The sequence below is a fragment of the Natator depressus genome, chromosome 12 (genome assembly GCF_965152275.1).
Source record: "Natator depressus isolate rNatDep1 chromosome 12, rNatDep2.hap1, whole genome shotgun sequence".
NCBI lineage: Eukaryota > Metazoa > Chordata > Testudines > Cheloniidae > Natator > Natator depressus.
Window position 1 is genome coordinate 23,724,608 of NC_134245.1, and position 13,138 is coordinate 23,737,745.

Sequence of the window (13,138 nt, forward strand, 5' to 3'; positions counted from 1 at the left end):
AGTGGTGGTGATACAGTATTTAACTTTTTTGTTCGATTTTGTATACACCAGAAACTAAGAATTTTTTTAAATTTTATTTTAAGTTTGATTAACAGTTTTGAGTTTGCAGCCAGACAGTCTGAATGATAGCATTGAGAGATGCGATTACTTTGATTGCAAGCTCTTTGGGACATAAATTGTCTTCTCATTAGAGGCACGTGCAGTAACTAGTACAGTGGGGTCTCTGTTGGGGGTTTGTGCTACAATACAAATACAGTGTAAACTTCCCCCATTCAATGTAAAGGTTCAGGGAGAGGGAAAGTTTGAAGACACAAACACAGGGCTCTCTCTGCACTGAAGATATTGTCTAATTTGTTTGTTGCCAGTGCTAGTAATGGTACAACAGCAGTGTAGACCACCTGTTATACAATAGGCTGACAAAAATGCCAGCAGCCATTTTAGACTGTCTGCCTTTATTACCATTTGTGGAGATACATGGGAGGTAGGCATGATATTTTTAGGGGGAAAGTTTAAAGTACAACCCCCTTACTTTCCATTCTTGCCTATGCTATGAAACAGAAATGTTAATGAAAATGGTTTTAAGCAACAGTTTTTTTCCCCAAAGGATTAAGTGCTAGAACCAAATTTCAGCCATGGTTTCTGACACAGTAGTAAACTGTTTCCCACACAGTGAAACTTCTTCTCTTGCTCCCGCTGCAGGAGCATTCAGATATGTTTACTGGCAGGTGGTGTTAGTTGACGTGCATGTGTGTTCTCTCCATATACGGTCCCATCCCTGCACAGATAGCTGGTTCAACAGACCTAACTAGCACTACCCAGAAAGAACACAGACTTGGTCTCATGGTGAAGGCACTCAGCCCGGTTTGTAATCAAGGAAGCATCATCCTAGTGCCCTGGCTCCATGATTACGGGTGCACTAACACATGTATGCGCGTGACAATGGACCAGCTCAGTCAGCAGCACAAGTTTCTGCTTCCCCCTATGCTGGACAAAGGTGTCCCTCCTATAACTTTTTCCTTTCATCCATTGATACAAACAAGTTATGTATTCCATTCCTGATGTCATAGGTTACCAACCCTATGCCTTGTACCTGTTGGTTTGAACAAAGCTTCTTCATCCTTTATCCTGTCCTACCATCCTTGTCTTACTCAGGGTTGGTGTGTTCCTATACCATCGCCTATGATTGTGTTTATATTACACCTCTACATTGGGGTATACCTGTACTAGCCTTCTGGAATGTGTTTACATGAGTACCTAGTACTTCTTAGAAGTGCCTATGTTTTAGCAATGCTTGCCAAGCCATGCCTTTGCTAAGTTCATGTACCAGACAGTGAACCTGTAAGCAAGCGTCTGCTTTATGACAGGACCTGACATTTGGTCATAGCATGGCTTTTGCATCTTGCACCAGGCCCCAGGCTCTCTCTCTAGCACAGCAGGCACTTCATGGGAGTAGGGCTCTTGAGGAAGGCATGATGCCATGGAGTGGGAAGCAGGGAGGGGGTAAAGCACCATACCAATTTTGGGTCACCCTCGTGGTCAATTTGGAAAGAAAACTGATGTAACTCTTGGAATTACCAGTAGAATTAATCTTTGTGGAGTTTCACGGCTAAAGCTGGCACGATGGCCCTACATCTATAGGAATCACCTAGGGCCTTCATTAAGCAAAGCATTTACACATAGGCTTAACTGTAAGCATGTGAGTAGACCCATTTATCACAATGGAATCCTTTAAACACAAGCTTAAGTGCTTTGCTGGATTGAGGCCTAGATTCACCAGCAATCCACGACATCTGGCTATGTCAAATTAGATAGCATTCACTTCCCAAAGTGAGGCAGTTTTTTCAATTTACTGAATGTTCTTCAGGTTTAGAAAAGTAGCTGTCCCATTACTTACCAGAGAAGCCATCGTATCCTGACAGCTAATAACCTTAATCTCAATGTTGTGCTCTCCCATGCTTTTGAACTTTTCCAAGACATCATTCACTTCCAGCCATTTGGAATCCAGGCCATCAATTGAAACAATATAGTCTCCTTCTTTCAGACCCTTTAACTGTAAAATAATTTTGTGCAAATTATTAGCATCAGCTGGAGTTGTGCAAAGTTTCTTTCTCCAAAGGTATTTTTCTCCCCTTCCAGGCTTCATACAAAACTCAGACATCACAGAACAAAACACCAAGCACCATTTTAATGCACATAAAATTACCCTTTTTACCCTTTTTTGCAATACATTAATTTGATTAGAGTATAATTATTACATTTTCCTGTCTCCTGTTTGTGTTCTTTGCATTTCTATTTTTCTTTCATAAAAATCTTTAATTTTTAAACTGTTTAGTTTGGCTTTCCCATCATTTTATTATTAGATATTTTATCCTTTTTCTTTCTCACTCTTCCACTTTTTAATTTGTACTTTAATATAAACTTATTTAGTCTTTGCTGCATCATAGAATATCAGAGTTGGAAGGGACCTCAGGAGATCATCTAGTCCAACCCCCTGCTCAAAGCAGGGCCAATCCCCAATTTTTTTTGCCCCAGATCCCAAAATGGCCCCCTCAAGGATTGAACTCACAACCCTGGGGTTAGCAGGTCAATGCTTGCTTCTGCTTTTCACTGTGCTTTAGTTATGCCTCTTCTTTTCTCTTGTGCATGTTCTCTCTTCTCTGTATCCCTCCTTTTCCCTTTCCTCCCATTCACAAAAGAGGATTACATATTAGGAAGCACCGGCACATTCTATTCCCTCCCATACGCTTTCTCCTTCGTTTCCTGATATTTGCCTCTACGCACTGCCCTTTTTCTCCCCCTTCTCTCTCATGGCTTTTCTTCTTCCAGCCTTCTGAAATAGATGGTGAATAATGTATTTGATTATGGTACTTGTGGGTCATCTTTATTTATTAAATGTACACAAAAGAAGGAATCAGTCCTATTTTAAATTCGTAATCTTCACATTAGAGTTAGATAATGTTAAAGTTAACACTGCACTGTTAACCTGCTCAAATTGCAGGTGCTGTATGTAGTATGGCATTGCATTTAACAGCTTAATTAAAATTCAGAAATACTCCACATGCCAATGCAAGTGAGCTGCATTTCCTGAATTCAGGTGTTCAAATTATTTATCACTGCATTTACCTTGTCTTTTTTGCATTTAAAACAGATAATTTCTAATGTTGGTGTGTTAGTGTATTACATTTAGTTCTTTAAAAAACACACTGATGTGATTGGTACAGAGAATATTTTATTTGCACAAATCTGGGTGCCTTACTGTTGCATATGACTTGGCTAGATTGAGAAATCACAGCAGACTTAGAAGAACCTAGAGAGAAAATTATTAAAACTCCACTCTCTACTTACTGCAGCAGAACAGCAGGGATCGAGACAGTGAACTTGCACGGGTGGGCCCCTTTTAAGAGTGAATCCCAGTTCCCCTTCTTGACAATGGAAATGAATAGTGCGTGGCACTGTCCATCTCTGCTTGGCAGAAAACACAGGCAATGGGCCCTGTAGGATGCAGAGTGGCAGAACATAGTCATTAACAGCAAAATGGCTCACAAGCAAGTATTAGGCATTATAGTGTGCTACCTACCAGCCTCTCAAAGAAGTCTTTCACTTTCACCTTGGAGAACTGAGGAACAACCATTTCTACTTTATGCTCTGTTTTCGCTAAAACAAAAGTGAAAAAACAAACTAGTTTTCAAGTTCCAGATTGACAGCCAAACACTGAAAAAGCTTCTATTGGCAGGATGGGCAAAGGAAGCTTCACATGCTACCCTTTTTACACTCAAGCTATTAGTTTCTCCTACACCGCTAGTAGACTGTAGGACAAGTAAGCTTGTCAGAACTCAACTTTTTATTTTTTTTATAATTTTAACAAATATCAATGTTTTTATTTTTAAGAGCTTTTTTTTTAAAATCAATTTAAATGTTCACAGTTGTGGGAAACAGAGGGCCAGACAATTATTTAATGACAGACACAGATTCAAAACAGTAAAACTATTAAAACCCAAATTGTATATTTTGATATGATGTTGACAAAGTAAATATCTTTCAACTCCAATAAGTTCTAAAGCAGTATTTTTCTTTCTTTGCCAATTTGTAAATTTTGATGGAAATATTTGTGTGCACGTGTAGAGCAAAACTGACATTTATCAACATTTGCCAATTAAAAATCTAATCTTTCCAAGCCTCAGGATAAATCAACATATGGACACAGACATCATTATGTTAGCAAAATGAAATGTCAGGTTCCACAAGGCTTCTTCAGAGTATATACTAAAAATCCAAGTAGAGCTCAACAAACAAAAGAAAGAACTCAGTCTGTTTATGCTTTTTAAAGGGTAGATGGTCTGGATTGATGCAGGAGGAAGCAGTAGCATTCAAGTTCACAGTCAACTAACTTCTCTTTCCTCTATGCTCTCCTATAGTACAGATCTTATGCCAATAACTGTGGGAAGAGATTAAAAATGTAAAGCAAAGTAAACCACATTTTATAGCCAGAGAGATTTTAACAAAGAGAAGGTGCTTTCTTCACCCACCATAGCCCACTATATCTGAAAGATGCATTCACCAAAGACTGACATACTTCCAGGAGGTCTTCTTACAATCATCCCCTAAATATGAAGGTGCAGAGGAGGCTTCCTGAAATCTCATCTCAGGCAACCAGCCTATATGGTATGAATGTGCTTAGAGGCACCAAAGTAGCAAAACTACACAATTCTTTCACTGTTACTTAGGGACTAATCAACAGACTAAGTTCACTGCACAAAACGTGCTTCTCCATGCTCTTTGGCCACAATTTTTTTGGTGTGTTACTTGAGACACCTTTAAAGGGAGCTGGTTTTTCAGAAGTGGGTGCTCACCACTTTCTGAAAACTAGGCTCCTTTTAACATGCCTTAACTTGGACACCCAAAATCGCTAGTCCCTTTGGAAAATCTTGATTTTCAGTTGGGGATACTTACGAAGGACAGAGGATGCTTCCATTAAACTCAGGAAGTCATCTTCCTGCTCATGCTGAGCATACTTGGTAAGTGAACGCTTGTGAGCAACTGACAGGATCTCCTGAAGAATGTCAATATTCCGAAGCTGTTTGCACAAACCACAGACCCTCAGTGCTTCTTCATGATAAACAATGGCTTTGCGTAAATGTGCTTTCCCTAAAGAAAGTAGAAACCATTAGCAATCGTTTGCCTTTTATTTTAATTGTAATGTAAACAATACATAAGGCTAAGATGATTTTTCTAACAATCTTCACCAAACATTTTATCCAACAGGAAGGCAAGGCTGAAGGCCCAATCATATGATTCTTGATCAACTAAGTGATTCTCATGTGAGTGGGTCCCACTGATTTTGTGGGAGTAGCAGCATGAGTAAAGATTACTTATTCACTGAAGTGTTGCAGAATCAAACCCTTGGCTTAAGATTTAACTTGATTACATCAGTGGTTTTAGTGCCTATGTATTCCTAATATAGAGACATTTTCAAAAGTAAGTCAGCTTCATGTATAATTCTAAGTCACTGTAACACAAGAAGTTGAACTAGATTCTGCCACATTTCAATTGATTTTAATGAGCTACATGGTGTAACAGAACCCAATTCATCCTATTATTGCCACAGCTTGAATTTCGAGAAAGACATGTTTTTCTCTTCAAAACATAATTTTCCTCTTAACTGACACACTTAATAATGGGAACACACCAGTTATAATCATGTAATAAAATTGGTTACATGAGCTTTGCCTGATGCAGCTATAGCATATATATTCTGTATATATACCGCTCACTATATCTATTTGTAACAGATAATATTTCTCTGTATTGTAATTTAGAACAGTTATACACTCGCTGAGTAGAGTCTGCAATTACCTAATCGTTTTCGCTGAACTTTATCCCTTAAAATGGTTAGGGACGTCAATCCTTCTGGCATGTAGTCATGCAGTTGGGACCAGGCCTTTTCCTGTTTGTCTTCATCATCACTGGGATGCACTATATCAACATACATAAAATGTTAGCTACTTTAATGTGTCTCTGTGCCAGGTACCTTCAGGCAGGTGGAGTGCAGATGGAGGGGTGGGGGGAGAGTAAGTAGTAATATTTTGGAAACATTCTTCTAAATATGTGATTTCACTCCAGATTATTATTCTGACCTTTTTTTAAAAAATCAAGAACTAATTTTACTAAATGCTGCCTGAACTCTAATTTTCTATTCACGAGAACTGATTAACTTAGTGATAATATTACTTAGCTCATATATAACACTTTTCAAGTCTCTTTGTAAGTATTAGCTAATAAATATTCTCAATAATCCTGGAAAGAAGGGCAGAAAGTATTATTTCCATATTCCAGATGGGGAAATTACTCAAGGCCATAAAGGAATTCCATGGAAAGAGTCCGTATTAGAACTCTGGAGTTCCTAACTCCCGGTCCTGGCCTCAGTACAAACCTTTCTTAATAGCAGTTGTTTATATGGATATATAAATAAAACCAAGGGATTCTTACACTGGTGGTCACTCAGTAGAGTAGCAACGAAGTAATGTGCCAGAGCTTTGTAATGGTCTGATTTTATTTTTGCCATATTTGACCAGGAATAAGGGATGTTCGCCTTGACTGGTGCCTGATTCATTGCAGTGTTAACAAGCGTGTAAACCTCTCCAACCTAAAATAAAAACACACATCTAGGTATGAGAAGTTACCTTTAAAATTAGGAGCTCTGTTATTAGCACGAGGAGATATGATAACCATCTACAAATATTTGAAGGCTTATTTACACCGAGGAGAGCAAGAGGAAATTTTACACTGATACAAGGACTAGGCGGGATGAAATTAAAAGGAAAATTGAAGCTTTATCTTTGGAGATATTTAAAACTAGACTGAATACAACACTGTAAAATATATTGTATAGAATAATCCTATATGACATTGAACTAAATCACTTATTTGGTCTTTTCCATCTCTAATTTCTATGATGTCACAATATGAAATATAATATAAATATCCACACACTTCTATAATTTGCAAGCAAATCTTGGCTTGTTAATGCAGCTGAAAAGAGGGTAGATCAGATCAGTGTTTTAATAAACACATTTGTCAGCTCAGGAAAGCTGGATTCAAAGCTGACATTAGGTTACACATGAAAGGAGTTTGGTCCGTGGAGGCTCTTTAAGGTTGGCAGGACAAGTTTTGCCCATCTTATTTAGAGTCGGGTACTGTATGACCTTTATCTGATGCTACGAATTGGTTGAGTGAACCTTCATGTCTCAGTTTGTTACCTATGTTCAGATGAGTATGGTGGATTATCTTCCACGTCAGAGCCTGCCTTCTTATTTGTGAGTAAGCCTGTGAAAGTTTTGCAATCCCATCACTACCAAACCATAACTAACTCTTGCCCACCATGCTGCCAGTACAATACACATAACTCTGGGATGGATCAGTGAAACTTTTCGGGGGGGAAGGAGGATGGTTAGTGGTGGGCAGGATATATAGCCAACCCAGTCCCCAGCTGCAGAAGTAAAGCCAGATCAGCATTTGGCAGCAGTTAATGGGAGAGGGGCATAAGTGGTGCCACATAACCAACTGACACCTCCTTCACATGTTGATCTGGAGGCAGGAGCTGGTCATCTACTTTATGGAATCAAATGGTATTGTCATAACTACTCATACATTTTTGTCAGAAATAATCCTATTAATTCTCAGTGAGAATTACAAGGAGTTGTGTACTTTAATTTGCTAACATGAACCACACACAACTTCAGTAAATAAATTCACTGTCCAGTTGCTGTTCTGGTATTTGTTTCCATTAGATACATTTTTTTTAATGGAACAGCTCTTATTATGTGACAAGATTACCTGCAGTAGCAGGGGACTGGACTCAATGATCCAGGAGATCCTATGTTCCTATTTTAGTGGCACTCTTGAGGATGTGTCACTACTTCCATCATAACTCGCTGTATTTATGTTAGAACATACAACCTTGCAAACAGATTACATATTAGGTTTTCATACTGTGCCAACAACTCGACATGAGTCCCTGTAACTTCATAGGTTCAGTTTTTATAAAAAACATTAACAGCAATTAGCATTTTGCACTCAATACTTTAAACCAAAGTCACAAAACTGCTTTAAAGGTTTAATAAACGGGCACTGTGGTAGAGTTTTAAGCTAGTGATTTGGCACTGGAAACAAACTTGGTGTGGGTTTAAAAACACTAAGTCTCATGGCTTACCTTAGCAACTTCCTGAGCCATCTTCACTAGTGTGAAAAATTCATTTCGTATTCCAGGGAGACTGATCTGCTCAAAGACACACTCTTGAGCTTGAGCAAGCATCATTTTGACCAGTACACTCAGCATGGCCGGGCTCATGTCATAACTTGGTGTGTGAGTAAATGTTTCCTTAAGGTAGTTTAAAATACCTGAATTTTTAAAAAGTTTTTCTAATTATTACAACAGAAAAGGACTTTTACAGGTGATCACAATTCACAAATTATCAAGTACAATTGAAAAGTAGCAAATAAGACAGTTGAGAAACTTGAAAATATATTTTCTAGAAATTACTCAGCCAAATTAAATGATCCGAAATGGATTCTTATTAAGTGTGAAGAGTTAAAATGACCCACTGTCATATGGGTTAGTGTTCTGTATTACCATCTAAGACAGCTGTGCTCAGTTCCCAGTCCTAGGTTATCATTCATAGAGGCTACAGAAGCTGTCCTGTGGGGCAGGACAAGGGGAGCAATGCCTTAAGATTCACTTAGAAGAACTCCTCTGGCTGATTTTTCGAGTGGTGCTTTACTGGGAACATACTGACAATTCTACAGGGACCTAAGGGTGGTGTGTTACACAGGAATAAGAAAGAGAGAGGGAATCCTTAGGACTCTGAAAAGGTAGTGAGGGACCCCTACAACAAAAAAAGAACAATTTAACTAATCTTGGAAACACTCCAAAAGTAGGCTCAGTGGACTGAGTGCTCAAGTCTAGTGCTGTTCCATAAGTAAACTGGAACAGTATGTTCAGCAGGGCAAGATGAGATTCTGCTTCAGTCATCCACTTCCACTAATCTATCATTTAGAAAATTAAAACAAACATTAACTGTAGTGTAAAAAATAAATAATGCTCACAAGAATTAAAATGTAACATATCCCATTCATCTCATCCAACTGGTTTATCAAGTTCTGCTAGAGCTTCTTTCCCAAAGCTACTGAACAAGTATCACAGCAGTACCTGGGGCTATGGAAGTTCCCCCTGTATTGTTATAATATCTGTCACTCATTGTCACTACTTTTTAGTTCTTTCTGGCTATGTTCGTTATTTTATTAGTGTGTTAGCTTTTACACTTTTGGAGACAGAACCTGCCACTACTCAAATTTTAATCACAGGCTATCAATCAATAAGCCCTTATACTTTACAAAAATCTGTCAAGCCCATCTGAGCTTCTGATTCCTTAAGAAATAAATGGAATTGGCTCTGAAAGTCCAGAAAAGCATCCTCATTTTCTGGTGCCTCAATTTATTTCTCTTTATGTGATAAATAATTCAGATATTTTTTACTATCCATGTTGAGGGCTCTGGTATGTATTGAAACAGTGCAACAACTTCAGTCCACCCGTACAGAACAGCTACTACGTGTACTATATCATGTCACTCTGTTAACATAGTGTACGTGTTACAGAGCTATGCACAGGTACAATGAAGAGCCTACAGAGTGCATGTTGTTGTGGGGCCCTGCAAAAGGTATTTTGGCTGCAGATGATGTGCTGCAGTTTATGACTTAATATAGCTCCAGCAAAACACTGATATAGCTATTGCTCTACATAGGAATATATTTAATTTTAAAGGGAAATTCTCTTATTTCACAAATGCTGAAACCTCTACAGACTTCTTGTCTTTCTAGAAGTGTGGCAAAACAAAAATCTATTTAAAAATTAACAAAGCCATATTTTCTAAATCTCTATATAGTTTGAATACAAGAACTAGGGCTATTAAAGTAACACTGTTTGTTCAGTGATTAACAACTATGATAGCATTTTACAAAATTGGAAGTCAGCAGTTGAGGATTATAATTATCATCTTGCAACACATTTTCATTTCACAGATATTAAGACTGCCTCTAAACACCTGTAAATACTATGAGTAATACAATACCTTATGCTTATATGATGACTTTTATCTAAGAAATGAAGGGGTTTTGTTCCGAAACCTACCCTAATGAAAATCAGAACTGTTATAGCCTGTTAGCTCAAGGGGTGTAGCTCCCATTAACTACCACAGACACAGCAGAATAGAAACTCCAGTGATTCATTATGGGCATAGATCCTGCTCCTATACGGAGTCAATGGCAAATTTACCATTGACCTCAACTGGACAATAAGCTTCATTTGGGATCAAAATAGACTTGATTGTTTTAAAACATTTTTAAAATGTAGATGCTATAGGCCTGATTATTCACTCCCATCACACACATTTTACACAAGTCAATGCAGTTACAGTGATGTAATGGAGAAAAGGCAAAAAAAAAGGTGAATGTACAGCTAATTAATCATTGACTACAATAGTCACTTTGTCTTTACCAAACATGTTGTTCAGACAGCAGCTCCAGGTTTTTGAAATGTTAAACTAAGACTAACAGGAATGTTTAATTAAAGCCTAGTACAGATCCTTGTTAGGACCTTTGGGTTTCAATCCAGCTCCTTTTCTGTTTGGACTGTGTTAATAAAACCAAAAGTCAATATTGAATGTATAGCTCTGTATGTAAGAGACTGACTGAGACCTCCCCAGAAATAACCTCCCCCATATTTTCAATATGCAAATAAACCACAGCTCCTTCTCTCTTTACATACCTGCAGCTCTCTGAAAAGCATCAACAGCATTTTCAAGTCCAGGCTTGGTCTGCCGATTACATCTTGTACCAATCTGTGTGTAGAGGGCTCCAATATTAAATAAAATACTGGCTTTTTCTAGCAACAAATTTGGCTGACAGACAGGGACGCCTGTGAAGGAATCATACCTGGGGTGGGTGCAGGGGGAGAAGGCAAAATGAAATAAGCATAAAAAGACAAGTGAGCACAGAGATACCAGTGTTTTCATTTTATTGTTCAGAAGAGGATCTGTAATGCCTTTTCTGCTTCTGCTGAAACTTATGGTAATTCATAATCACGTGCATGTAATGCAAATATATCCCTGAGCTCCAGGAGCTAGTGAGTGGATTTATTGAACTTTCTTAAAAGCAATGTTTCCCTTCTTGCAATGCTTAACTGGTACTCAAATAGTTTTTCTTGACCAAATTGTAGGAGTCTCCTGTTCTATTCACAAACACAAGATTTAAATTCACTGAGTCACATTCTTCTCCCGTTGATAATGGTGCAGTATATCATAGCACTTGCCATTTTGAGCCAGTGCAGAAGTCTTTCTACAATCCTCTGATATTTTAGACTATGTAGTGTTTCCTATTCATTACAAATTAAGATAGACAGTAGTAGATACTCTTAGCGTATACATCTTGTAGTTCCAATAACACAGGACTAGATTGTGTTTCATACTACAGCCTGAGCAAGGGGTGAGGTGTAAATTGAACCACCCAAGGAGTATCAGCAGCAAATCACAATATTCCCCCATTTTCACCATGCTGCCCAGCAAGTAGTAAGGATGTAATCAAGGCTTTTCTCTTTCCCCACCTGCTTCTATGTGCTCGTACACACCAAGACCCAAAAGCCAGGTAGGATGTGCGGACATTTAAAGAGAATTCTTATGGCCCTTCACAGACCTTACTCTCAGCACAGAAAGGGCCTTATTCTCTTAAGAACTTTACTGTACAAATTAAAGAGAGTGTCTATCAGTATAAATATGAAAACTTACTGTACAAGAAAAATATAAGTGTTTCAAATTACACAGAGCTAGTTCAAGGTTAACAGTGTTCTAAAAAAACTTACCAGGTAAATAAAATCCCCATTTGTCTGGTAGGTGGAAAAAATCTGTTCTCTATAAAGCCAAGTTGAATGAAATAGCTCATCAACATCTCAATGCCGGATTCATCTCTGCTGGGAGTACGGCAGGCCTTAAAGTTCAGATATGTAAAAACATACGTTCACACAATGCATTCTGTTTAGTTTCAGAGTGAATAATGTAACACACTGAGGCCACAGTTCTGCTCAACTAAAATCAGTGGGACTTTTGCCTAATATAAAGTGTCTGGAATATAGGAATTAGAAGTATAGGAGCACAGCCTGCCCTTGACGTGTGCACCCAACTCTGAATAACAGAGTTCTGCAGCTGGAGAGGAGGCTGTATGTGGCCCTAGGGAAACACATGGGAGGTAGTGTGTGACAGGCAAATCTCGCGCATGTTGAAATACAATGTTGGACAGTAGGTATGATGTGAACTATAGAAGAACATTTGAACCACCAACATCTAGTAAATAGAAATTACTAGTATTGTGCTACAGACCCCTACTATTTACTCCACTCCTGCTTTCATGCCTCACTTCAAACCTTTACTTTATTCCACCATTACAATTTAAACAATATTTTAAAAACAAACAATACTTTTGAATTTTCAAGTTGTGTCAAACTGCTCAGTTACTTTGCTTTCTTGTTACATCATTTTCTCACCCCACGCTTTTCTTCACCTGTTTTATCTATATCATAGGGTTAGAAGGGACCGCAAGGTCATCTAGTCTAAACCCTTGCCAAGATGCAGGATTATATGTGAGGAATAGCCCTTTTTTCCTACACCACTGCACTGGGAGCTCATACAGAGGTATTTGTCCACTATGACCCCTAAATCCTTTTCAATATCACTGTTTTCCATATTTCAGTCCTCCCTCTCCCCCATTCTATAGGTATGGCCTGCATTCCTTATTCCTAGATGTACAACTCTGCATACAGCTGTACTGAAACCCATTTTGTTTGAATGGGCCCCAGCTGCCAAGTGATACAAATCACACCTTATGACTACCCTGTCCTCATTATTTACCACTCTGCCAATCTTTGTCATTTGCAAATTTTATCAGTGAGACTTCCAAATCACTAATGGAAATGTTGCATTATAGAGTCCTTGGGATATGGAGGCTGTCATTTTATATATCTTGGGAGCAGAAATAAGTGGAAGTAAGGTAACCTGGAGCAAAGTATTAGTCAGTAAAAGTGCCACAATCTAACCA

At 38.3% G+C, this 13,138-nt stretch overlaps 1 protein-coding gene across 1 annotated transcript in view; it reads right to left on the bottom strand.

Annotated features, from left to right (window-relative positions):
- RHPN2 (rhophilin Rho GTPase binding protein 2) overlaps window positions 1–13,138 on the bottom strand; it is a 42,696-nt gene that overhangs the window by 2,477 nt on the left and 27,081 nt on the right. Inside the window, exons 6-14 of the mRNA XM_074968727.1 lie at window positions 11,910–12,034; window positions 10,821–10,987; window positions 8,210–8,397; window positions 6,487–6,643; window positions 5,854–5,973; window positions 4,951–5,145; window positions 3,578–3,654; window positions 3,346–3,492; window positions 1,895–2,050 (exon numbers count right to left, since the gene is read on the bottom strand). Coding sequence (XP_074824828.1) covers window positions 1,895–2,050; window positions 3,346–3,492; window positions 3,578–3,654; window positions 4,951–5,145; window positions 5,854–5,973; window positions 6,487–6,643; window positions 8,210–8,397; window positions 10,821–10,987; window positions 11,910–12,034 — 1,332 coding nt within the window. The remainder of the gene's footprint in view (window positions 1–1,894; window positions 2,051–3,345; window positions 3,493–3,577; window positions 3,655–4,950; window positions 5,146–5,853; window positions 5,974–6,486; window positions 6,644–8,209; window positions 8,398–10,820; window positions 10,988–11,909; window positions 12,035–13,138) is intronic.